Here is a 27,174-nt window from a genome sequence, read left to right as displayed (position 1 = left end):
TGTTCGCGGCCGAGTCATGGATCGCAATCCCTCGCCGCCGCCGCCGCGGAGTCGAGATGAGGGGGAGGAGGAGGAGGTGGCTGCGGGGGCAGACTGCATAGGGAGCACGGTCTACAGCAAGCACTGGCTCTTCGGCGTCCTCAGCGGGCTCATCCAGGTGTGGAAACTCGCGTCATTCGTGGGCACTCCCTGCATCCCCCAGGAATCCCGGCCCCGCCTCTGGCAGCCGCCCCTTCCCCTGGAACCGCCATCCCCACGACGACCCCTCCCCGGGGGCGCGCTGCGGGGCCTCACGCCTCCGGTTCTGGACGCCTCGGCGGACACCCAAACTGCCTGGAGCCACTCCACTGCTCTCTACACAAAGGGATGTGGAATGGCAGGGGTGCTGGAATGCTTGCGGTTATCGTAGTCTACTATTGCCAATTTCACCAGAATATATGGCCGTATAAGTGCCTTACTCGAGGTTTGCTTCCCATCCCCATTGTCATTTCTGAGGCCCAGGTCGTAATATTTATATTTCATGGACTTCTGTGGTAGTAGAATAAATGGTGACTCGGGAGTCATACAGCTCTGATATTAGAAACGCCGCTTCATCCCTACTACTTGCCTGATTTAGGGCAAGTCACCTAACCTCTCAGAGCCCCGATTTCTCTCTCAATTTCTATAAAATAAGATGATAATACTTATATTATCGTATGTAGGGTTATTGTGTAGGTTAAATTAGATTACAATGGCCATAGAATGCTTAGCATGGTGTTTGGCTTATAGGAGGCTCTCAGTAACTTTCTTCTAATCACATTTCCCTGCTTCCAAATCTCTGTCCTCTCCTGTCCATTTAATACACAGCTGCCAGAATAATCTTTCTTTTTTAGAAAAACGATGTTCATGAGACTTCTTTTAGTTTCCTTTGCCTGTAGGAGAAAAATGCATATTTCTTAGTTTGGAATCCAGGGCTCTTTGCAACCTTTCCAGCTACATCTGCCCGTTGATACGCTGTCTTCCGTCAATACTAGACCAGTTCACCAATCCCCAGACATGCTCCGTCCTTTCTTAAATCTGAACTGCTACACTTTCCTCTGAATGTTCTTCTCTTCTTCACCTGACAAACTCCTATTTTCACTCCAAGATTTAGCTAAAATATCACCTCCTAATAGAAGTGTCCCCCATCTCCCAGCAATAGGTCTTTGTCCATCGTGTTTGCTCCACAACTCTTTGTCCACAATTCAGTTGAATTATTTAGCCTTTTCTGTTGTGACTTGGTTACCCCTCACTAAATCCTAAACTGCGTGAAAGCAAGGGATTATGTTCTATTCATCCTTGTATTTCTACTCCAGTGCCTACCAACAGTATTTACCCCATGAATATTAATGGATAGTTCTACACAATGCGTTAATTTGTTAAACAAGATGCTTTGAGGCTATAGTCTCTTTGTGACTTCTAAAGGATTATGGGATAATTTTACTTGAGGAGTACTCTGGACAGCTTTCACTCATATCTTTTCTTCCTTTGTGTTTCTGAAGATTGTTAGCCCTGGAAACACCAAATCCAGCTCAGATGATGAGGAGCAGCAGATGGAGCTTAATGAAGAAATGGAGAATGAAATTTGCAGAGTATGGGATATGTCAATGGATGAGGTATATGGTTGGAAATGAAACTCTGGGAAGTCTGTTGGGTGAGGAGGTGGTAAATGCATTTTTAGAAAAGGTTCAGTCACTTTCTGTATCCCCAAATGCAGTACAGGGAATGAGGGCCCAGGAGCTATAACTGCTGAACTTTTGTCTTTGAGGTAGAGGGTCTGAGCTCTCATTAGATTTGGGCTAAATATATAGCTCTCCTGAATGAGAGAACACATATAGCCCAGGAAAGTTCTGATACTTATCTACCTAAAGAGAACTTTATATTTGAGAGCAGGTTAGGTGTGAGAACACCACTGATGGACCATGATTATATTAGAAGGAAGGAATAAGAATGAATTACATACATATAATTGCAATAATAACATTTTAATATTTGTATTGTACTTTATAGCTCAAAAGCATTTTCATGTATATTATTCCATTTGCACAATAACCCTGTGATTTGGGTAGTATCCTTATTTTACAGGTAAGAAAATAGACACAAAAAGAGATTAAGTAACTCACATAATCTTTCATTTTATTACTTGGATTTTTGCAATAGATTCCTGATTAAAGCCCTTTAGTCTCTTTCACCTCCCTTCTGTCCTCCACATTGCCACCCAAGTTATCTCTTTTCTGAAAACACAGATTTAATTATATTCTTTTTCTTAAAAATTGTCTTCAGCCATTTTTTATTATTTATTTTAAAGAGAATGTAATTTTATTAATATTATTTTTTACATTCTAGGATGTTGTTGTGGAGCAGTTGGGAGGGAGGGGGAGAGGGGAAAGGGGAAGGAAATGTGACGGAAGAAGTAGGAAGGAGGAGGGGTGGGATTGAGGCCTATGGCACCCCCTCATTCCCATAGGGGAGACCAGGGGGCTTCCAGCAGTGGCTTGGTCATTGCCAGACTGGGTGCAGATGTCAGGAGGGTGTGGCAAAAGCCCTTGCCCCCCACCACCCCAGCTCAGGAACCGGGGCCCTTCTTGCTGTGGCTTGGTGGTTGCTGCTGGGCTGGATGCACATGTTGGGGGAGGCGTGGCTGAGGCCCTCGGCCCCCTACCACCCTGGCTTGGGAGAGCCTAGGGCACTTCCTGTGGTGGCTTGATCACCACTAGGCTGTTCAGCCATTTTTTAAACAACTTTACTGAGGTGTTATTTACACAAAAAAATGCATCAGTTGGCCCTTGCATGCATGGGTTCTGCATCCACAGATAGAAAATATTCCAAAAAAATAACAATACAACAATAAAAAATAATCCAAAAATTATAGTACAACAGTTATATACATAGCATTTACATTGTATTAGCTATTATAAGTAATCTAGAGATGGTGTAAAGTATACGGCAGGATGTGTGTAGGTTATATACAAATATTACACCATTTTATATACAGAACTTGGGCATCCGTGGATTTTGGTGTCTGTGGATTTTTGTATTGATGGGGATTCCTGGAATCAGTCTCCCAAAGATGCTGAGGGACAGCTGTATATTTTGAAGTATAATTGACATAAAAACATTTCACATATTTAATATGTACAGTTTGATAAATTTTGATGTTTGTATACATGAAACCATTACTATAATCAAGATAGAGATCATGTCCATCACCCCCAAAATTTCTTTATGGCTCTTGGTAATCTCTTTCTCTTGCCCCTTGTGTCCATCCTCTCTAGGCAACCACCACTGATCTGCTTTCTATCACTACAGAATAGTTTGCATTTTCCAGAATTTTACATAAATGTGATCATAATCTTTTTTTTTGGTCTGGCGCTTTCACTCAGCATCATTTTGAGTTTCATCCACATGTATATCGATAATTTATTCTTTTTTATTGCTGAGTGGTATTCCATATGTATATACCACAATTTATTTATCTTTTCACCTGTTGATGAATATTCGACTTATTTATTAAAGATAAAGCTATTGTGAACTTTTGTGTACAAGTGCATATGGATATATGCTTTCCTTTCTCTTGGGTAAATACCTGTTATGGCTGTATCATATGGTAGGTGTATGTTTAACTTTCTAAGAAATTTTTAAATTGTTTTCCAAGGTTTTTTTTTTTTAAACCATTTCACATTACAACAGTCTATGAGATATAATTACAGTTTCAGTTTTTTCTCATCCTCATCAATATTTGTTATGGTCAGTCTTTTTAATTTTAGCTGTTCTAATAAGTGTGTAGTGACATCTCATTGTGATTATAATTTGGATTTCCCTAATTACTAATAATGTAGAGCATATTTCATGTGCTTATTTGCAATTCATACATCTTTTTTGGGTGAAGTGCCTGTTCAGATCTTGTGCCTATTTTTTAATTGCGTTGTTTTCTTATGTTTTCTTTTAAACTTTTAGGTTTTATAAATATGTCTATGGTCCATTTTGAGTTAATTTTTGTATATGGTGCAAGGATGGATTGAAGTTTGTTTTTTTGCCTGTGGATATCCAGTTGTTGTAGCTCTTTTGTTGAAAAAATTATCCTTTCTCTACTGAATTACCTTGGTATCTTTGTCAAAAATCAGTTGTCCATATACATGTGGGTCTATTGCTGGACATTATTCTGTTCTCTTGATCTATTTGTCTGTCTTTATGCCAGTATCACACTGTTTTTATTACTGTAAATTTATAATCAATCCTGAAATCAGGTAGTGTTAATCCTGCAACTTTGTTCTTTCTCAGAGTTGTTTTGATTGTCCTGGTCCTTTGTATTTCCACGTTAATTTTATGATCAGTTTGTCTATTTCTACAAGAAAGCCTGTTACGATTTTGACTGGGATTGAGTTAAGTCTATGGATCAGTTGGGGGAAGAACTGACAAATTAACAATATTGAGTCTTTTGACCCATGAACAAGTTATAGCTCTTTGTTTATTTAGTTTTTCTTTCGTTTCTCTCAGCAAAGTTTTGTAGTTTTTAGTGTGTAAGTCTTTCACATATTTTGTCAGCTTTATTCCTGAATAATTCATGTTTTTGGATGCTGTTGTAAATTACATTTAAAAAAAATTTTAATATCTGATTGTTCATTGCTAGTAAATAGAAACACTTCAAAAAGTTCATTAGGAAAATAGAATTAAAAGGCATGATGAATCTTTCCATGAACTTGAAGTACCTCGTACTTGATTTTGTATGTCATATCCTGCAGCTGTGCTAAATTCGCTTAAGTTCCATTACTTTTTTGTGTGTGTGGATTCCATTAGATTTTCCACATGAATGATTATGTCATATGTGAATAAAGACGATTTTACTTCTTATTCATCGATCTGAGTGTCTTTATTTTTCTTGCATATTTGCTCTGGCCGGAACCTCCAGTATGATGTTGACTAGAAGTGGTAAGCATGGACATCTTGTCTTGTTCCTAACTTGAAGGGGAAAGCTTTCAGTCTTTCACCATTAAGTATGATGTTAGCTGTGGGGTTTTTTTGAAGGTGTCTATCTTTGATCAGACTGAGGAAGTTCCCTTCTGTCCCTAATTTGCGGAGATCTTTATCAGGATTGGATTTGGTATTTTGTCATGCTTTTTCTGAGTCTGTTGAGATGATCATGTAGTTTTTCTGTGGCTTTTCTTTTTAGTTTGTTAAATGGTAAACTGTTGATTGGTTTTTTTCAAGTTGCTAAAATCTCGTTTAGAAATTTTGGATCTGTGTTTATGAGAGATGTTAATTTTGTTGTCTTTGTCTGGTTTTGGTATCAGGGTATTGCTGTCCTCACAGAATGAGTTGGGAAGCTTTCCCTCTTCAATTTTCAGAAAGCATTTGTGTAGAATTGTATTATTTCTTCTTTAAATATTTGGTAGAATTCACCAATGAAGCCATCTGGGCTTGGAGTTTTCTTTGTGGAAAGATTTTTCTGTTTTATTTGATTTTTAGTTTTGCGTATCATTTTTTTCAAAAAAATAAGTTTTATTGAGGTACAATTTACTACCATAAAATTCACCATTCACTGGTTTTTGGTATAGTGTGGGAAAAATTATAAATTCTTTTAATAGATATAGGGGTGTTCAGGTTACTTTGTGTCCTTCAAAGAATTTATTCATTTCTTCTAAATTGTTGAATTTGTTGGCATAAAGTTGTTCATAGTTTTATGTTATTATCTTTTTAATATCTGTAGAATCTATAGTGATGTTACCTCTCTCATTCCTGATATTGGTGACTTGGGTCTTTTGTCTTTTCCTTTATCAGTCTGGCCAGAAGTTTAAAAACTTTATTGATCTTGGCAATCAGCCTTTGATTTCATTGATTCTTTTTTGTTTCCTATTGCTTTACTGTTTTCTATATCACTGATTTCCATTTTTTTCTTTATTATTTCATTTCTTCTGCTTACTATGGTTTAATTTGCTCTTCTTTTTCTAATTTCTTAAGGTAGAAGCTGAGGTTATTGATTTAAGACTTTTAAAAATATTATATAAGCATTTAGCACTACAAATTTTTCCCTAAATATTGCTTTACTAGTATTCCACAAATTCTGATATGTGTGTCTTCATTTTGTTTGGTACTGTTTTCTGTGATGATGTCTTTTTGTGGTGTGGGGGGGGGCAGCTGGCCAGTATGTGGATCCAAACCCTTGACATTCCTGTTGTCAACTGACCATGGTCTTTTAATAATATAGTTTATCTCTCCCAGTCAACAGTCATGCAGGTTACCTCAGTTTTAGCTGTTTTGGAGGATAACTTCCTCTATCTTTGAGATACCCCAAGGTCCTTCCATGTGAGTTTTCACATAAGCCATGTAGCCTATGTTTTAAGTTAAGCCATCCCAAAACACACCTCAAATTTGGTGAAAATATGAGGTAGTGGACAGCTAAAAGCTTAATATTATTTATATATTTTACAGTGCAAGTCCCCACAGCTAACTGAGTTAATTTTTGTATCCCACATTTCTAAGTGAGATTTGGCTCATTTTGGTCACATGTCCATTCAATGTTCATTCACGTGTGTGGTATGCCTCTTTAGGTACTGTGTACTGGGCAGACTCTAGGAAGAAGGTATGAGGATGTTGCAGTTACACTGCGATCAGAATTGTTTTCTGTTGAAAATTTTGAGAACACAAGTTCTGATTTTGGACATGACCCAATAGCAGTTCTCATGTGTTTCCCCTATCATGTTTTAAGCTCTTGGGGGACAGGAATTATAAGTTTTACTCTTTCTTTTTCCTTATCCCAAGCTTCTAGAATAATACCTGGTATTTAGCAAATGTGTTTGAGTAAGTTAATGAAAATTCTTCGTGGGTAGAAAAATCATTGAGGTAAATAGATTCAAGAGCAGAAAAAAGGAGGACAGTCCCCTGGAGTATCACAGTTAGCTTAGATTTGTTTGTGGAATCGTTCCACTGTCTTGAGACCAATGCCACAGAGACTCTAATGTGACTTTTGTCTGTTGACACAGTTCCTAACCTTTTGGTTTTTGTTTTTTTTTCCTTATGTCTGAAAGGAGGTATATATGGAATTAAACTTTTTTTATGGTAGCCTAAGCTATGGGGTTTAAATAGGAATATTCATTCAAGTTAATAATCATTTTTATTTTCAGGATGTGGCTTTATTCCTCCAAGAATTTAATGCTCCTGATATATTTATGGGAATACTGGCCAAATCCAAGTGTCCTCGATTAAGGGTAAGTATGTACATTTCTAAAGCCTTCCTTTTTGGAGCAATAATAGCAGATAGTGCTGAATAGTCTTTCGTTTTTCTCACTTTGGTTTTCTAACTGGCTGTAAATCAACAAATCAGCTTGCAGGTGTTTATTGAATATTGCCAGGTTCTAGGTAATAAGCTATTTAAAATTATTAGAGTCATAAAATTTAAATTTGGGCTAGAACAGGGAGATCAATAGTTTCCTTGAACAGCTGTGGAAACCAGGTAGGCATAACCATAGCTATGCTGCTAATATGGAAGAACAGGGAATAGTGCCTGGACCTCCTGTTTCTCAATTCATTGCTCTTTTTTGCTCAAAATCCTCTGTTGCTTAAAACCATTCTAAACTCAGCCTGTTGCTGAAGACTTCCACAATCTGAGCCTAACTCATTTTTCCAGCATAAAATCTTGTCTCCAGATGGTCCTTCTGGTTTAGCCAGGCTTGTCTATATCCTGTCTCATCAGCTTACTGTGATCACCATCTCTGTGCCTCCCTTTGTCTGCGTTTCATCCTTCTCAATATTCACATGTGTTATTCGAGGAGGTACTTCTGTGCCTTCCCAAATAAGTAAGCTCTTGGTGGTTATTCCTGGTAATAAACTCCCAAGAACAATAAAGACTAAATGAGAGGTCTTTATATATGTGCTGTGCAGTGTGCTGTGGTTTATTGCTGTTTAAGTTGCCACGTGCTGTGCCTATCATGGATGATTAGTAAATATCTGTTGAATAGTATAATAAAGTTATAAATAATTGCTACTTAGTATTTGTTTTTACTACTCCTATGAGGTATACTTTATAGATAAAAGAACTAAGTCTCAGGTTAGGATATGTGTCTAGGATCACACAAGTAGGACAGAATAGAGCTGGGATCTGAGCCTAGGCCTGAATCTAGTATCACCACTGTACTGTATTGCCTCTCTTTCTTTGAGATTTTGAAGTGGATAATTCTGTTATATATTTTTACAAATTGAGCATTGAAATAAAATTTTTTTTAATAGGATGCTCTACCATATTTGGGACCTGATGAACCACTTTTTCCTTGAGTCTTTATATTAATATAAAGATTTGAGTTATGTAACTTTTTTTTCCTGGGCTTTTCTATCTAAAATATATTGACTCACAATTAGTACTTAAAGAAATGAGCTTATGTCAGGAAATGGCACCTTTTAGCAATTAGTCATATTGTTGTATACATCCTCTAGCCACAGCCTACTACAACAGTGATTCTCAGCCTTGGCTATACGTTAGAATCACCTAGGACATGGGCTGGCAAACTTCAGCATGTCCCAGGGTCACTGATTGCTTAGCCCACCCCAGGGTTTCTGATTCAGTAGGTCAGGGAGAGGGTGTAGGATTTCTAATACATTCCCAGGTGATGGTAGTGCTATGGACAGGGGCCACACTTTGAGAAGCTTTGCACTAGGGAGCTTTTAAATATCCTGAGTCAGGCCATACCCCAGATGAATTAAAACAGAATCTCCAAGTGTAAGACTCTAGGCAGCTTTTAAATTTTTCCAGGTGATTTCGGTGAACAACCAAGACTGAGAAACTTGGTCTTTGATCAGAAGTTCAATTATTCACTCTTTAGTTTATAAGGGTAATGTATGTGTTTCTTTTCTGCCCCTACTCTCCTTTAATCTTTTCTCAGCATTTGACCACCCAGACTTTATTGAAACTCTCCACTCCTGCAGCTTCTGTGCCTTCTCAGTCTCTGGTCTCTGAGCTCTTTGGTCACATCTCTGTCACTTTTATTGGCTTTTTTCTTTCTTCCTTTTTCATACTTCCCTGAGAAATGTACTCTTTTTACGGTGTAGACCCTGATTCCTTCTTCTCTCTATATTCATTTCCTTAGTGAGTTCATGCACTCTTTACACCTTTAAGTTACAACTCTGCCTGTAGGATCAAAGCCCTGACTTCCCTTTTGATAACTGATGCTACATTACATCTCCAACTTTCTTTAGGCATTCTCTACTTGCGTGCTACATTTTCTAATAGCATATTCCCTCATACGTTCTAACTCAATGATTGTCACCCTTGTTTGATCATAAAAATCATCTGCTAGGTAAACAATAGCTTCCTATGCTGTACCCTTGAAATTCTGATTCAGAAGATCTGAGATGGGACTTGGAAATCTGTATGTTTAACAAGCTCCCTGAGTGATTCTCATGCTCCAGCAAGTGTGGAAACACTGTACTATCTGAACTCATTGTGTCCTTTCATACACCTTCTTTTCCACTTTTCTTGTCAATGGGACCAGTGTCTTTCGGGAAAATGAGGCAACTTGAAACCCAGGAGTCATGTCCAACTGCTTTTTCCCTTTGCCTCCTGTCAGATTATTTTGCTTTCACCTTGAGAGTCTTCCTCACCTCTATCCCTTTCCATGCCTGCCATCACCACCCTCATCTTCTTTCATCTTGGTTACTGAAGAGCAGTATGGAATAGTGGTTAAATGCTCTGCTGTTTCCTAGTGGAAGATCTTAGGCAAGTTACTTAACTTCTCTCTGCTTTAGGTTCCTCATTTGAGAAACAGGCATAATAATAATACCTACTTCATAAATTATTATATGAAATGAGACATGTAAAATGATTAGAGTAGTGCCTGGTAATAAGTGCTAAATAAACATTAGCTGTTATTACTGAAGTTGATTCTTAATTTCTTTTAAACTTTTTTTTCACTATAATGCATTATGTATTTTGCGGCCAGAATAATCTTCCTAAAATATTGTTTCGGTGTGTGGTCTTCCTTTTCTGAGTACCTTCATGGCTCCAGATAACCTCCCAGATTAAGTCTAAACTCTTCAGCATGGCATTCAAAACCTTTAATCCCAATCCTTTTTACCTGATGTATTTATATCATGTTATTCTCACACTTCGTGCTACAGCCAGAGTGATTCTTTATTGTTCTCTGTGTTAGCCATGTATATCATTCCCTTCCTGCCTTTGCTGATACTTTCCCCTTGTTTGAACATCTTTCTTCTTTGCATAACTAAATTCTGTCAACCATTTAAGGCTCATTTTATCCATAAATTTTCTTCTTCCATAACTCCTGCCTTTGATCTTTCTTTTCCTTGTGTCTTTCATCCCTTCTCAAATGCTGTAAGCTTGTCATGGTTAGGGTGCAGGTGGTGTACTTCTGTATGCTGCCTCCCCTTCCCCTCCCCCCAAACTTGGCTCAGTGAAAGTTTTTGTTCAAGTTGTTATTTTTGTATTTGTCTTTCACCTCAGAGCCATTGTGACCTGTGGAAATTTGATTTGGCAGGAAATCTGTGTGGGAATTTTAGGTAATATGGCCTGTTTCCAGGAGATATGTGTGTCCATCAGCAGTGATAAAAATCTTGGGTAAGTCTTACTACATAATAATTATTTTTTAAATAGATTTATATTTTATATCCCTAAGGAGATCCTAATCCACAAGAGAGAGAGGAAAATATGAAATACAGTGCTTCCTTTGTCTTGATGAAAACTCTCCAGGAACTTCATTTTGTGTTGATGGTAGCAAGGGGCTTTCATACTATGTATAGACATGATTCAGGATTTAAGCCTGTTTTCTTCATCAGTAGCAAAGGGACCTGAATTGTCAGCAGGTGATAAGCCAGGTAGGAAAAGAACCAGTGGGGCAAAACTTGGAGATGGGGCAGCTGACTAGAATCCAAAACACTTTAGGTGCAGGGGATTCAGGGACACAATGATAGAGTCTGGAGAAACTAGATTTGTTGAATAGTGTTATCCTGAGAACCTGGACTTAGATGAGAGGGTAAGACTTGCCAAGAGACTAGAAGATAAAGGGTTGCCTCTGTGATTAAATGGCCTTCATACTTCTGCTTGGAGTCTAGTTCTCTCCCACATGTAGGAAAGTTTTGGGCAGGGGTTTTTTAATGGTGGAAACCCTGGTGGTTACTTTAGGAGCTCTGAGAACACTCTGAAATTCTATGCTAAATTTTGTGGGTATATTCATTTTCTAGGCAGAGAGTTCATGGCTATTAATTAGAATCTCAGAGAAATCTGTGACCAAAATAGGTTAAGAAAACTGTTGTAGGCAGTTCTTGTCAGAGCTAGGGTTTAATCACAGGATTCAAGTACCTGGGTCTCTAAAAAAGAAGTGATTACCTCTTCTAGGTGTAGAGGGACTTTAAGATCCTAGTTTAAGGTATTTATTCCTCAGTAATGTACAATCATTTATGGAGCAAATGACTTGATTATGTTTGGTCTCTAGTGTTCCCTTTCAAAAACTGATGAGAAATGTTAACAAATTTTGTAAATTCAATTAAATGCTTATCTTAAAGCTCATATGGAAAAATTTACATTACTAATGGTATATAAATTTGTTCAGCCACTTTAGAATAGTTGGGCATTATCTAGCCAAGTTGGAAGATATGCATGTCCTGCTACTCAGCAATGCCACTTGTATACAGTAAGAAATATACAGTAAGAAAAACTGCAATGTACATCAGGATACTCATACAATTAAGAGCATTGCTTGAAATAGCCCAAAATTGGAATCAACCCAAATGTCCATCAATAGTAGTCTGGAAAAGTAAATTTTGTTATATTCATACAATGAACGTCCTGCGGGAATGAATGAAAGAACAATAGCTACATGAGCAATGTGGGTTGATCTTACAAATACATGGTTTTGAGCAAAAAAACTAAGATTCAAAAGAGTACATACAATATAATTTCTTTCATATGAAGTTCAAAAGCAAAAATAAAAATATATAAAATAGAATGTGAGCAAAGCAAGGAAATGATTGCTGGAAAAGTCAGGACAGAATTGTGATTTGGAATGGACACATGGGGGCTGCAGAGATACAACACTGTCCTGTTTCTTGGAAATATAACTGCTTTATAATTATTCATTAACTATAGATTTGTTTCCTTATAGGCTTTTCTGTATATATGCTATATTTCACAATAAAAATGTTAAAATTAAAAGAAAATTCTGATGGGCCGACCCCGTGGCGCACTCAGGAGAGTGCGGCGCTGGGAGCGCAGCGATGCTCCCGCCGCGGGTTCGGATCCTATGTAGGAATGGCCGGTGTGCTCACTGGCTGAGTACCGGTCACGAAAACGACAAAAAAAAGAAAGAAAGAAAGAAAATTCTGATATTAGAAATGAAAGAAGTGAGGCATGTGGGTTAAATTTTTTTATTTTTATAGGCAGGTGTTATTGCACTGTTTGTATGACTCAGACCCACCTACTCTGCTGGAAACAAGCAGGTATGCTTTTCTCTTTTTATGAATTCTATAAAGTTACCTATAAGGGAATCTACAAAAATAGACTTAATTCTTCATTCTCAAATTTCCTTTACTGTTTTTGAAAGATAGACATTAAGCTCACATTTATCACGTAGGTTGTTGCTTACTTGCCTTTCCCAGACAGAAGTGGCCAGTGTCTGGGTTGAAAGGATCCGGGAATATCCAGCTATTTATGACAGCATTTGCTTCATCATGTCAAGTTCAACAAGTGGTAAGTTACCAAAATCTAGCAGAAATTTTTTAGGTTGTATTTAATTGTTAGGCAACCATGTAAATTTGTGTAAGGCACTTTAAAAAAAAAGGCTTAGTGCAAGGTGACAAAATATTTAAATTCAAGATATAAAATTTATTCTTAAACTCCTAGGATACCAATAAATCCTCCATTTAAAAATGAAGGAAGATAAGCAAGTTTAAACATATGAGATAAATCACCCTTAGAATAAATACTGCTTTGGCAACATTTGGCTTTCTTGGAATAGTTTTAGGAATTTTGCTTAACCTTATTGCTTTTAACATTTCTTTTCTCGTTTCAATATCTGCTTTATACTTTGTAGTTGACTTGCTGGTGAAGGTGGGGGAGGTTGTGGACAAGCTCTTTGATTTGGATGAGAAACTAATGTTGGAATGGATTAGAAATGGGGCTGTTCAGCCTTTGGACCAACCCCAGGAAGATTCTGAAGAGCAGCCAGTGTTTAGGATTGTTCCTTGTGTACTTGAAGCTGCCAAACAAGTACGGTAGGTGGACTCTTGTGCAAAATGTTCCGGGAAAATCCAATTGCTAGAAGTATCCTTAGATATAAAAGCCTTCTTAGTTTCCTTTCCACAGGGTGAAGTACACAACCAATCTTTGTTGGATTTGATTCACTGCTAATATTTGTGGTGACGATGTATTTGCTCTTTGCAAGAATGGTAATGGTTGCAATCCTGTTCTAATATCATTTAGCTATAGGCTATTCAACTTTAACTGTGGTTTCTATCTTAACATCATCAGCAATTTTATGTAATTTAAATCAAAGAAAAGATTTTCTTGTGGTGTATTTTACTTTGAACTTTTGACAAGTTCTTTAATTAATATTGGAAATCATTTATTTTCTTGCTTCCGTGTATATATGCCAATCTTGCATAAGTGACTGGTTTGGGGGCTCTGATGTCTTGCCGAGAGAGATTACTAGGTTTAATAGGTCTTTGAAACTGTTTATTGCTGGTCACTAGAAAATTAATTTTTGAACTGATCTGCTTAGTAGTCAGTAGTGCATTCTTAGTGCTTAATAAGCCATGTTAAAACCTATTAATTTTATGTCCTTTATCAAGTGAGGTTTAAATTCATCATCTGTTCCCCAAACCTTCTTCGATCCAATCATTATCCCATTTGGGTACTGTGTAAGAAATGTGGAAGCCACTACTGACTCTTCCGCCCCCAGCCCCCACTCTTTTCCCATGGTCAGTCAACCTTCAAGCCTTGTTTCTGACTTTTTCTGGGATCCCATGTATGCTACCACCAGGCCACCGTTCTCTGCCACCTGGTCTACTGCCACGTACTCTTCCATAAGTTCCCTGCCTCTGGGCTTAACTCCTTCTGAGTCTAGACTTTAGAGGTATCTTTGCAAAGCACACAGTCATCATCTCACTCCTTAGGATAAGTTCCAAATTTTTTTAAAAACATGACTTATAAGGCCCTGTATAGTGCCTCTCTATTTTTATTCCTTGTATTGTATGTTTCAAACATATGAAATTTCCTTCCTTTCTTCAACTGAACCAAGCTTTCCTGCCTCCAAGTCTTTGCACAGTATGTCTTCTCTACCTCAAACACTTCTTTGCCCCTTCAGGTTTCTGTGTAAATATTATATCTCTTAAGATGCCTTCCCTGACCCTCCAAACTAAATAAAGTCTGCTTGCTGTGGTGGTCTTCTATCACCTGAGACTTCCCCTAGTGCCACAGTTCATATCACTTTATTGTAATTACCCTTTTAATTATCTTCTTTCCTGTTAGACTATAAACTTTATGAAGGTAGAGATAACATCTTATACATCTCTGTTTTCTTAGCCTCTGACATAGTGCCTGAAAATAGTAGGTACTTAAATATTTACTGATTCATCATTTTAATTTTTCACTATCTTTTCACTTAATTGCTTGAAGAACTAAGACTGAGTTTCTGAGAATCCAAAGTGTTGGTTATAAGAATTATACTTACGTGGTTTTAGTGTTCTCAGCTAGGGTGCTAGGATAATATTGTGAAGTTTTAAGAACATTATTATTATCATGCTTGGTGCAGTGGTTTTTACATTCATACTACAAAAGTCTGTCATTTTTTTCTGTTCTAATTTATTCAAGTAAACCAGAATGATGAAGTATCACCTAGCATGTTTCTGCATTGTTGCTTTTGGGGGATAGGGCCAAAAAGAATTTTTACTTCTTGTCCTGTGTGTATTGATTCTGTTAAGAGAATATTTGTTTGCTTCTTTGTTTTACTATTTCCAGTATTAGAATGTAAGCTCTAGTGAGCAGAGACCTTGTTCTGTTCCCTGTTTTATTGTTAGCACCTAGGGCATTGGCTAGCACAGAGTAATAAATATTCGTTGAATGCGTGAGTGATTACAATCCCCTGGACAGTGAAGTTGTTGATTCAATACTTTTGCTTTTTGTATTTAGTTCTGAAAATCCAGAAGGTCTTGATGTTTACATGCATATCTTACAGCTACTTACCACAGTGGATGATGGAATTCAAGCAATTGGTAAGATGGTTTATTGAGATGCACTATAGTTAATCATTTAATTGTTTGTTGTTTTTAAATTACTCCTCTCTCTATAATTTTTATTAAGTACAGTGTCCTGACTCTGGAAAAGACACTTGGAATTTACTTTTTGACTTGGTCTGCCATGACTTCTGCCAGTCTGATGATCCACCCATCGTACTTCAAGAACAGAAAACAGTGCTAGCCTCTGTTTTTTCAGTGTTGTCTGCCATTTATGCTTCACAAGCTGAACAAGAGTATCTGAGGATAGAAAAAGGCAAGTATCATTTTGGTTCACTAAATTAAATTCTGGAGTATTAGGTTTTAAAGCCCAAGCCTGTGTTTGTTTTTGGTTTTTTCTCCCATTTTTTTGTTCATGCTTTTTCCCCACAATTACAAAAATATTACATGCTCTATACAAAAATTTATAAAATTTATAAAAGGCATCAAGGAACACCAGAGATAATTACATACATTCACATGCATATATATTTTTAAGTCCTGCTTTTCAGCTAACTTTTTTCATTTAGAAATATAAAATGAATATTTTCCTATGTAAACACTTCTTTTCACAGAATGATTTTTATGGCTACAGTTAAGTCTGTGATTCATTTAGAATTTATTATGTTGTCACATGTAAGGTAGGGTTTCAGTTTTTTCCAGATGACTACCCAGCTGTCTCAACATCATTTAGTGGATACTTCAGTTTACCCACACTGACTTGAAATTTCATCATTACTATTTTCTTAATTCTCTCATATATTTTATTTGGTTCCATTGCTCTATTCATATATCAGTAGCCACAGTGTTTTAGTTATTAAGGTTTTACATTTTAATACCTTGTAGGGCTAGTCCCCCTTCATTCTGATTTTTCAGAGTGTTTTTAACTTGTTCTTATTTAACACTGAATTAGATTAAGTTCCAAAACCAAAAAATCTTCCTGGTATTTCCCTTGTGGTTGTGTTAAATTTAAAGATTATTCTGTGTACCTCAGCAATGATTTTATGGCTTTCTTCATATAAATCATTTTTTTTATTACGTTTACTCTTAGATATTTTATCTTTTGGGTTGCTATCATCTATGATGTATTTTCTTCCATTGATTATTGATGGAATATATGAAGGCTATTGATTTCTGTATATTAATTTTTTCCAGTAACCTTACTGGATTGTCTTACTCTTTTTAATAGTTATTCCAGTGATAATCTTGGGTTTTATCTCATACTTCTTTGGCATTAAGTTAGATATGTTTTATCACTTTTCTATCTCTGATTTCTCTCTCTTACCTAATTTGATTGCCTAATGCCTCTGATGTTAAATATAGTGGTGATAGAAAACATCCTTATCGTGTTCCTGACTTTACTGGGAATGATTCTAGAATTCTATCATTAAGCATTATAAGGTATTTGTTTTACCATTTAAGGAAGAATTAATCTGTTCCTATTTTATTAAGAGTTTTTTATGTTGAATATGTTCAAGTGTCTTTTCCACATTTATGGATGGATATAGCTTACCTCATAGACAAGGTGACATTTAGTACAGACCTGAGGGAGACAATGGAAGGGGGCATGTGAACACCTGGGAAAAAAGCATTCCAGACCAAGGGAACAGCGAGCGTAAAAGCCCTGAACTAGATGTATGCCTGATATGTTTGAGGAAGAGCAGTGAGGCCCTGTATGGCTGGGGTAGATTTAGCAAAGGAAACAGAAGTAGTACATGGGGCCAGAGAGGTAAAGTGTGGAGGGCCTGATTTTGCATTGTACTCTGAATGATATAGGGATCCATGGAGGTTTTAATTAGAGATTGAATATACGTTAGCTGACTTTAGTAGGCTGCTATGTTGATAAGAATCTGTAGGGGGCAAAGGTACAAAAGGGAGACCAGGAGGCTGTTGTTATAACTGAGGCAAGAGATGTTATAATTTGGATCAAGGTGATAGCAATAGTCAGATTTTGATCATTTTTAGTTAGTAGCAATAGGTTTTGCTCACAGGATGGGAGGGTGAGAAGAGAAAACTCAAGGATATGTTTGGCATTTTGTGCAAAAAATCAGATAGGGAAGACTGAGCTAGGGAAGACTGGTTTTAAACATGTTAAATTTGAGATGTCTATTAGATGTCCAAGTGGAAGTGTTGAGTGGGCAGTTTGAGTCTGGGGTTGAGGGGAGAGGCCTGAGCCAAAAATATAAATGTTAGAGTTTCAGTTGTTATGCTGTTTAGGTCTTTCATAACCTTCATTATTTCTTGTAACTTGATTTGATGTAAAATGAAAAGAAAACTAATATCTTTTAATACAGTTATGTTTGTTGTTTTCTCTTTTTATCATTTGCAGTTTGCTTAATGAGTGTTCATGGCATGTTATTTGGTATACAGATGTTCATTTAAATTGGCCGTCTTTGTCTCTTTTAATGCTTTTTTGGCCTAAATCCTTTTTTACTAGATACAAAGATCACTATCCCTGTTTTCCTTTTGTTTGCACTTACCACTGATACATCTGCCTATCCTTTTCTTTTCAACCTTTCCAAATACTTTGTGTTGGTGTATTGATTTCTTCTAATAGGTGAGTTAAACTCATTTATATGTACTGATATAATAGTTATGTTTGATCTGAATGGTGTCATGTTTTCATTATATGGTTTATTTGCTTTTTGTGTGTAGTTCTAACATTTAGGAAGGTCTGTATTTTTGGTCTAGTAGTTACCTTTGTAATTATAACTTCCCCCCAAATTCTTTTTTTTTTTTTTTTTTTCAAAAATTCTTAAAATTTAATAATTTGAGAAGGATATGTCTCAGTGTTGCCTTTTCCTGATCACTTTTTCCTAGTACTTTTAACCCACAAATTCAAGTCTTAGGGGATGTCGTTCCTGAATTACATCTTTCAATATTTTTTTTGTTCCATCATTTTGGGTTTCTTTGAGGGTTATAATTATGTTTACATGGGATCTCCTTCCCTGTCTTCCATAACTTGTTTTCTCCATTAAAACAAACAAATAAACAAAAAACCATCTCTTTATATTCCGTTTGTTTTGCTTTTTTCTTTGTGACCTCCATGTCTCTTACTGTGCTTTCAGCAGTGTCTGTTCTCTGTGCTGCTGCCAGTTTTGTCCTCATTTATGTAGTGGCTTTCATTTCTTCTTTTAACTTCTTCCTTGAGCTCTGTGAGCTCAGGTTTCCTCTTCTGTTATTTTTCATTTCTTACTCTGAACTCTTGTATCTCTGCTTTGTGCTTGATTCAGTATTCTTAAGTGTCATGTCAACTTTTTTGATAAGTGTTCTTCATCTGCCATTTGTTTTTCCTGTTCCTTTATTTTTTCTTGTAGTGTCTTTGTTTTGCTCCTATGCTGCTTTCTTATTGCTTACTCATCTTTGAATGAGTTGAGATTTTCCTGGACTAGCTGTTTGCAGGAGGTTCATGCAGGAAAAGGGCTAAGTCTGTGTTCTAGGTTAACAGGAGTTGTATGTATGAGTTTTCAGGTTTTTTCCTAGAGATAGCTATGGTAAAGTTTCATCTTTCCTCTTGCCATTTGCTTTTTGCAAATATGGCTTGTCTGGGATTACTCATTCAACCTTTCTTTCTCTGCTTCGCAGAAACAGCACATAAGCACCAACTGCCATCTTGAACACTCCATTCCTAATATTGCAAACAGTGGAGTCTAGATTTACACCTCTGAGTATGTGCTTTACCTTAGAAGAGTAGACTTTTCTGGCCCTTTCTGAGATCTGCAGCCTTAGGCATCCTCTCGCCACTTCTTCCTGTACCTCCTGCTTGCTTTTCACTATTTTTGCCAATTTTTACAGCTTTCTTATGTTTGAGATTTCAGCTGCCTCCTAGTTTTATCTAAGCTGGAGTTTGTTTCTGTTGCCTATTTTCTTTGTTTCTTTGGGGTGTTTTCTGAAAGGAAAAGAGATATGCTGACTTTGAACCCCATTACTCTTTCCAACCTTGCTGTATATATAGTCATATGCTGCATAATGACATTTAGGTCAACGATGTACTGCATATATGACAGTGGTCAGAGCAATAAGCTGTACCATATAGCCTAGGTGTGTAGTAGGCTGTAGCATCTATATTTGTGTAAGTACTCTCTCTTTTTGTACAAGATGAAATCACCTAATGACACATTTCCTCAAAATGTAATCCTGTTGTTACTCGACGCATGGCTGTATGTAATTTTTCTGTTGAAAATCATGTAGAGAGCTTTTTATTTGTAATACTAGGAATTCATTTTTGTTGATGATGTGGGACTAGGTGTTCTTTATCCTCCCGTAGCACCAAAACTTTATGTATGATTTTTATGATTGGGTGCAGGAAATGTAGAGATGCTCCTTCAACTCCAAGCCTCTGCTTAACCTTCTCCCCTTCACCCTGCCCTAAGCTTTGAATAAGGGCTTTGCAGAATTAGGGCTAGAGTTGTGAAAGACTAGAGAAGTTCGTATGGATGGATGTAACCTTCAGAGAAATCATTAAGTAAAGAGTTGTGCCTTTGAGTCAAGTTGGTGATAGTATGAGAGAGGGGAAGTGCTCTGAATGGGTGACACTGAGTTGAGAAATAAAGAATAAGAAGGTTTCCCAGGTTGCTAATTTTTTAAATATTTTGTTTCCATGTACTATAAATGACTTAAATTTGGATGTGAAGTTAGATTTTTTTAAAACAATATACTTGATTCAGTGCTACAGAAAACTCCTTTTTCCTTGATTTGTAATTATTAAGCAGAAATGGTAAAGTCAGAATCAGTGGCCAAATCAGAGTGAGCTATCTTTTAGCAATTCCGTGCTATAATATACATTTTCAGTCTAACTTTTATTTTTATGTTCAGTTTTTATTATATAGGCTAATTAAAATGATCATTCAGTCTTTTAATAAATCATACTGAATGGTTTTTTGTTTAATGTAATAAAATATAACATTTAAAAGCTTTAAGATTTTTATGATAGTTAATGTTTAACATTAAGATTATTTTCTCACAGTGTCCTCCAAAGCCCTGCGTGATAGGGCTCTTGCCTCACTCTAAACTCACTTTGTGCCGCTCCTCCCCTGGCTCGCTAGGCTGGAGCCACACTGCCTCCTTTTTGTTTTTCAGACTTTCCATATTTCCTTTTAGGGTCTTTGTGGTTATCCCCTCTGGCTGAAATGTTTTGCTATGTTGTTCTGTATTGCTGATGCTTCTTATCTTTAGTTCTCAACTCAGTGTCACCTCTTCAGAGATCCTCCCCTACTGGGCTGCTTTATTATATTCCTCTTTATTTCCTTCATAGAACTTACCAAAAACTGAAATGATCTATTTTACTTATTTGAAAGTATAAAAATGTAATCTTCTTGAAGGCTGCCACCTTGACGGTCTTATTTACCACTAAAGTATGATGTCTAGCACTAGTTCAATATGTATGAATGCATGAATGAGAAACCAAACTTAACTGGCTGATTCTGTGCCTCTTGATTTGTTTATACATAGATCTTCCTCTAATTGACAGCCTGATTCGGGTCTTACAAAATATGGAACATTGTCAGAAGAAACCAGAGAACTCGGCAGAGTCTAATGCAGAAGAACATAAAAACTCTGATTTAACACAAGATGATTTACATTTGAAAATCTTAAAGGATATTTCATGTGAATTTCTCTCTAATATTTTTCAGGCACTAACAAAGGTAGGAAAGAAGTATTGATGGTTTTCTCAGCAAAAGAAAGTATGAATTGCATAATGCTTGTAGATATTACTTTGCTATTATTTTGAATATAAAAGTAGTATATTATGTAGATTTGGGAAAATAAAGGAAGAAAAATCTTTTTAAAAAAATTTTTTTTAGTTGAAACATAGTTGATTGTACATATCTGTGGGCTACAGAATTGAATATCAATACCTATGTGCAATATGTGATGCTCAAATCAGCATAATTAGTATATTCAACATTATACAATGTAATCATTTTTCATGGTCCCTTACCAATTCCTCCCTTACTCCCCCATCCCCCCCACCTCTGGTAACCTCAGTTATGTTCTCTTGAAAGTTCACCATGTTATTGTGATTGTTGTTTCTTTCATTCTTTTTTATTTATTTGTTTATTTTTTCAGCTCCCACTTATGACCGAGGGCATGCGGTATTTCTCTTTCTGTGCCTGGCTTATTTTCACTTAACATATAAGTTCATCCATGTTGCTATGAATGACAGTATTTCATTCTTTTTATGGCAAAGTAGAATTCCATCATGTAAATATATACATTTGCCTTATCTAGTCGTCCAGTGTTGGACATTGGGGTTGGTCCTAGCCTGTGGCTATTGTAAATAGAGCTGCGATAAACATGGGAGTGACGGTATCTCTTTGACATGATGATTTCCATTCCTTTGGGTATATACCTAGCAGCAGAATTGATGGGTCGCACAGCAGTTCTATCTTTAGTTGTTGGAAGAACCTCCACACCGTTTTCCATAGAGGCTGCACCAATTTACAGTCCCAGCAGCAATGTAGGAGGGCTCCCCTTTCTCCGCAGCCTCACCAGCGTTTGTTATTCTCTTTTGATAACAGACAGTCTTTGATAATAGCCACTCTTTTTGCTATCAGTCAGTCTAACTGGGGTGAGATGATATCTCAGTGTGGATTTGATTTCCCTGATGCTAAGTGACGTTGAGCGCATTTTTTTTCATGTGTTTGTTGGCCATTTGTATATCTAAGGAAGAAAAATCTTATGTATAACCTCAACTTTATAATCTTAAGCCACAAACTGATGTGGTTTGGGGTGTGTGTGTGTGTGTGTGTGTGTATGTGTATGTATACCAAATATATCAGTATGTTTATGTGTATATGTATATGTATGAGTGCATCTTTCACATACCTTAACCGAGTATGTGCAGTTTTTATAGAGTGCCCTTTCCACTATAACACTATATTATATGCATTTTTCTTGACTCCAGATGGGTTCACTGAAAGACATCTTACTGAGAGCCAGTTTCTTTAATACCTAATTTGCCAAGTAATCACTTTTCAAAATTTACTGCAAACTCATTTTAAGGAATATTCTTCCTGAATATGTTCAGTGATTATCAGCACATTCTTCCTTCAAGCATATTCTTTCTATCCATATATTTAGAAAATATATTTGTGGATATAACTGTGAAGAATATATTCATACCCACTGAATTTTTTTCAGGAAGAATATTCCTCAGAAATATTTCTATTATTTTGGTGAATTGTTATTTCCCATATTTGTATTTTCCAGATTTGGGGTTATTACCTTAGCATATGTTTTTAGAAGTTAGATTACTGTGTTCAACATTATAAATGTGAAGATGACTGAGGCATAATGGCTACATATTGCCAAAATGCTGTTGATGTGAAAATGTTGATTTTACTTGACCCTTATTATTGTGTACTATAATTTTTATATCAAGTAAAGTTAAACAGGTAATAAATTGTGCCTTATTTTGATTTGCATTTTTTATTATTAATGAGGTTGAACATCTTTTCATGTATTTGTATATTATTTGTGTTTCCTGCTTTATAAATTTATCCATTTTGATTATTTGTATGAGCTCCTTGGATAATATATATTTTGCCTATTCGTTGCAGGTATTTTTTCCCATTCTTTACTGTTGCTTTTATTTTTTTGGAAAGAGGGACACAGATGTTTCTTAATTTTTAATTGGCGGGAATATGGAAGGAAAGCAGGCTGGGAATAAACCAGGGATATGTCATGAAAATTCTTATATGCCGTACTTAGGGAATTTGGACTTAATCTTGAGGAAACTGAGGCACTACTAAGGATTTTTTCTTTTAAGTATCAGTGATATGATCAATTTAGAAAGATTACTCCAGAAACAGTAGAGAAGAATTACAGACAGATGAGTCTGGAGGCCAAGAGACCAACCAGCAGGCTCTTGTGGTTGATAATATTCGAGAATAATCTTAAAAAGGATGAGACCCTAAACAATGGAAGTTTGAATGGAAAGGAGAAGTGGGGATGAGAGAAAGATTTAGTAGAGTAGAATTGAACACTTTGCAGGGAGGAGACAGCAGAAGGTGAGAAGGAAAGGTCTTGACTGTGCTCCAAGGTTGTGGTTTGTGCAGCAGAGTGGGTGGCGGTGCCCTTCACTAAAATAAGGACTAAGTGGAGAACATGTTGGGATTATGTAAGTCTCCTTGATGGTGGTGGGTTCAGTTTGGGACATTAGAAATGCCTGCCTGTAGGACCAGTAGAGAATTGTATATACTAATTTGCATTTATTCACCAGGTATAGATTCAGGAAGTTTCCTTTTTTGACATCAAATCTTCTTGTTTTAGGAGACTGTGGCTCAGGGACTAAAGGAGGGCCAGTTCAGCAAACAGAAGTGTTCTTCTGCATTTCAAAACCTTCTTCCTTTCTATAGCCCTGTGGTGAGTATGGGTATAGGTAGCAGAGTTTCACAGGGTTACTAAATAAAGTGTTTTCAAGTAAGCACTTGACTTTTGAGGTCATTGTCAAAAAAGATAGTGCATATAATTCACACAATTTAATGCCTTTGTTGGAAAGATGACTGCTAGGTAATTCATAGTACAGGCCTGAGTAACAGTTCTAAGAGGAAGGAATCAGCACTGAATTTATAGTACCCTTTCGGTTATGAAGTAGACAGCATACATATTAAGCAAAAGTAGGATTCTTAGGAATAGTCAGTAGGTTTTTATGCTTCTTCAAATGACATCACATTTGCTACCATTAGAGCGAATTTCAAAATAGAAACTTTTTTAGGAAAATGAAATAGGGATGTGGGAGTGAGAGGACAAGTTAGCAAGGAGGGTAGTAATGAAATGCCAGTAATGGACCCTAAAGGGGAAGCAGCAGGGGAGGATAAGTACTAGCTCAGGAGTAAAACAAAATGGTAAGGGATAGTCATTTCCTTGATAATGTTTTAGAGGACTATTCAGGAAGTACTGCTATTGTCATCTTGGGGTCTGTCAGTGTTTCTTTTGCATTGGGCTATTTAGAAACCACAAGTTTGTTTCGACATTTGCAAAGTCAGCAATTAGTATCTTAAATCACCTTTTCCTCCACTATGTTTGATTCTTTCATTTGACTCATAGGTGGAAGACTTTTTTAAAATCCTGCAGGAGGTTGATAAGGCCCTTGCTGATGACCTGGAGGAAAGCTTCCCAAGTTTGAAGGGTCTGACTTAAAAACTGAATTGAACTTTCTTCTGTACAACAAATAAACTTTATTTTCATCACTAATAGTTAAAATTGACACGTAGGAAATATTAGATAAAGCCCATATTAGGCCATAATTGTCTTGTATTACACTCATGCCCTTCTTCCTCCCCCAGCCTTATCTCACTTTTATTTGGCATTAAAATTTCACCACTATCACCCCTCCCCCCTGCCATTTTTATATTGGTTATATGGTACTTATCATTTTTAGTTGAAGAAAGCAAAAATAAAACCATTGAGGTTCTTTTTAGGATATTTGAGGGGTAGGTTAATTTGATTTTTATGTGACAATTTTGTCTTTGTATCCACTACAAGTGTATTCAGCTGTAGTAACAGAAAACTCTCTTACAGTAGCTTGATCTGATGGCTTTCATGTATCTCAGGCAATAAGAAGTCCAGGGTGGGCAGTCCAGACATGGTAAGATGGCTCCTTTCATCTTTCTGTGTGATATGCCATGTGGACCATTGTGTTCATGTTTATTGTCTGTGGTTAAGGGGGCTGTGCCATCTCTGGGCTTTTCATCCACACTCAGGGAGGAAAAAGGAGAAAGAGGAAAGGGGTCTTTCTCCTAGCAAGTCTTTACCTTTTTATTTGGAAAGTACAGGCCTCCCTGGCTAGAACCTTGTTGGATATTTGAATCACATACTTTTTTTTCTTTTCCAGCCTCCATATGAGGGGAAGGCAAGAGAGAAGAGAGATGTGAATGAGTTTTGAATAGCCACAATATACAAATATATTTTAGCCAGTTTGTGAGTGTAATTTTTGTTGATTCCTTGCCAGATTGTTAGTAACAACTCAAAAGCAGTTATTGCTGTTAGTTTAGCTTTGTTACATTTCAATTTTTTTTTTCTATGTTGTACTTATAGAAATGCTAACATTTTTATAAAGGTACATTAACAAAATTTTCTATTTTCAGCATAATTCCATTGGGTGATTTTCAGAAAATGATTTGCTTGTGAATTCAGATTTTTAAAAGTAAGATTGAGGGAGTTTAATAACTTCTGATTTTTTACCAACTGTTCCATATATTACACCTCATACTTTATTGTTCTTTATAGTACTTCCTAGTGAAATATATTCGGATAATCAACCAGGTGCACTTACAGAAGCATCCAGTTTGCATTATTTGAGATACTAAGTAGAATTTTTAATAGATTTTAAGAAAATGTAAGTTATGAATAAAAAACCCAGCTTTTTAAACCTCTCTTTTGGTACAGCCCGTTCCCAGTTTATTTCAGAATCTTTTTGGCTTTAAAGCATTGGTCTTGACTCACACTTTGTTTTCTTTCCTTGAGAGATTTTTTTCTGATAAAACACAGGAGATAGTGTTATTGGTAAGAGGTAATACAGTTTCCAGTTTGGAGCTAGTTTGTTGAAAGTGTCACTGCTGAATAGAATTGGGCTAAAAGTAAAATCTTAGTAGTTGAAAGTCTGATTGCTAGGTTTATAGTATGTAAACAGCATGTCCTCAGTGCTGACTTTTTAGTGTGCTGAATGTGACTATTTAACATGCGATTTCAAAGGCACTGATGAAATCACTTTTACCTGCTAGTTTATGCTAAAATTCCACTCTTGTTATTTTTTTGAGTTTAAAGTTAAGATGCTATAAAAGTAATACTTCAGGTTATTAGTTATGTATATATTTTCATAGTATTTTGATGTGTGTGAAAACTTCCTAAATCTATAAATTATAATAAATCATTTTTAAAAAACAAAACCTGGAATGTTAAAACTTTTTAAATGCTACACAATCTGAAGAATTCACACAAAATTTAGCGCTTGCATCAATTGCAGTGATATTTTGAAATGGTGCTTTCTCCGGAAGCATAAATGTAAAATTTGAATTTATATGTATAAATGAAATTCAAACTCATTCTTTTCCGTATACTTTTTTGCAGGGGAGGGGGAAAATTACAAGAGGAATCTGAGTTAGCATTTGTTACATATATGTCACTGTATTTCCAGTTAAATTTGAGTTTGATATTTGAAGTGTCTAAACCTCTTAGAAAGAAATGGTCTCCTTCTGCCTCCCCCCCCCCCACTTTTTTTTAAAAGATTCTTCTCCTGCAGCTAATGGGATATAACTAACTGTTTTCTTTGCAGATCCATCTTTCCAGATCAAAAGACTTTTTTCTACTCTAACATTTCCCATTGCCTTAGCTTTGAATTAGTTACTGAATAACTTTGGCACATAAGTGGGAAAAAGTTTAAAAGCTGATTCTCAGCCTATATACTTTTTTTGATGAAGCACATCTTGCAGAAACCAACTGTAGACATTAAGAAACAACCTCTGTCTGGCGTTCAGAAAATCTTAAGCGCATGAAATGTTGAGCACCATTTTCTGTTCTGTAGGACAAGGCAGTAGTGAAGCTGCCCTTGGTGCTCAGCTGCTTTCCAGCTTCATGTCACGTCTCCTGCAGGTCCAAGCAATAATTCCTGCTTTTGGTGTCTGTGAGATATCCCCGAATCCCTATAGTAAATTTAACTTATAATAAATTTCACTTGAGACATAGTCATTTGCATTCCCATTCTTAAGATAGAAAATGTCACCAGAAATGGGATTATAAAAGAGACAGACCAAGAAAATGTGGAAGTATCTGTGGGGTTACAGAAGGGTAGGAATCAGGATAGTGAAAGTCCCCCAATTCTGATAGGATACAAGCCATCCATGATATAAGGTTCTAAAGAGCCAACTGATTTATTGCTTATGTGCCCTTGAAATCTAAACCACCTGCCTCACGGCTGAGGAGGAGGATTTTGTGTAAAAT

General features: G+C 36.4%; 1 protein-coding gene across 2 annotated transcripts; it reads left to right on the top strand.

The window, feature by feature from the left end:
• SAAL1 (serum amyloid A like 1) lies at positions 1-25,193 on the top strand. Of its 2 annotated transcripts, none has more exons than XM_063094320.1 (12): positions 1-157; positions 1,521-1,634; positions 7,140-7,223; positions 10,503-10,582; positions 12,400-12,459; positions 12,594-12,709; positions 13,053-13,233; positions 15,149-15,231; positions 15,320-15,508; positions 20,683-20,876; positions 23,506-23,598; positions 25,070-25,193. In XM_063094320.1, the coding sequence occupies exons 1-12, from the start codon at positions 17-19 to the stop codon at positions 25,118-25,120; spliced, it is 1,386 nt and encodes a 461-aa protein (XP_062950390.1). In that variant the 5' UTR covers positions 1-16; the 3' UTR covers positions 25,121-25,193. The 2 variants fall into 2 exon arrangements, with proteins under 2 accessions (XP_062950390.1, XP_062950388.1); XM_063094318.1 differs by having other exon boundaries at positions 24,283-25,153.
• Positions 25,194-27,174: the final 1,981 nt, after the last annotated feature.

The sequence above is a fragment of the Cynocephalus volans genome, chromosome 4 (genome assembly GCF_027409185.1).
Source record: "Cynocephalus volans isolate mCynVol1 chromosome 4, mCynVol1.pri, whole genome shotgun sequence".
Lineage (NCBI taxonomy): Eukaryota > Metazoa > Chordata > Mammalia > Dermoptera > Cynocephalidae > Cynocephalus > Cynocephalus volans.
Note: the sequence above shows the minus strand (reverse complement) of the source record. Positions and strands in the feature narration are given on the sequence as shown.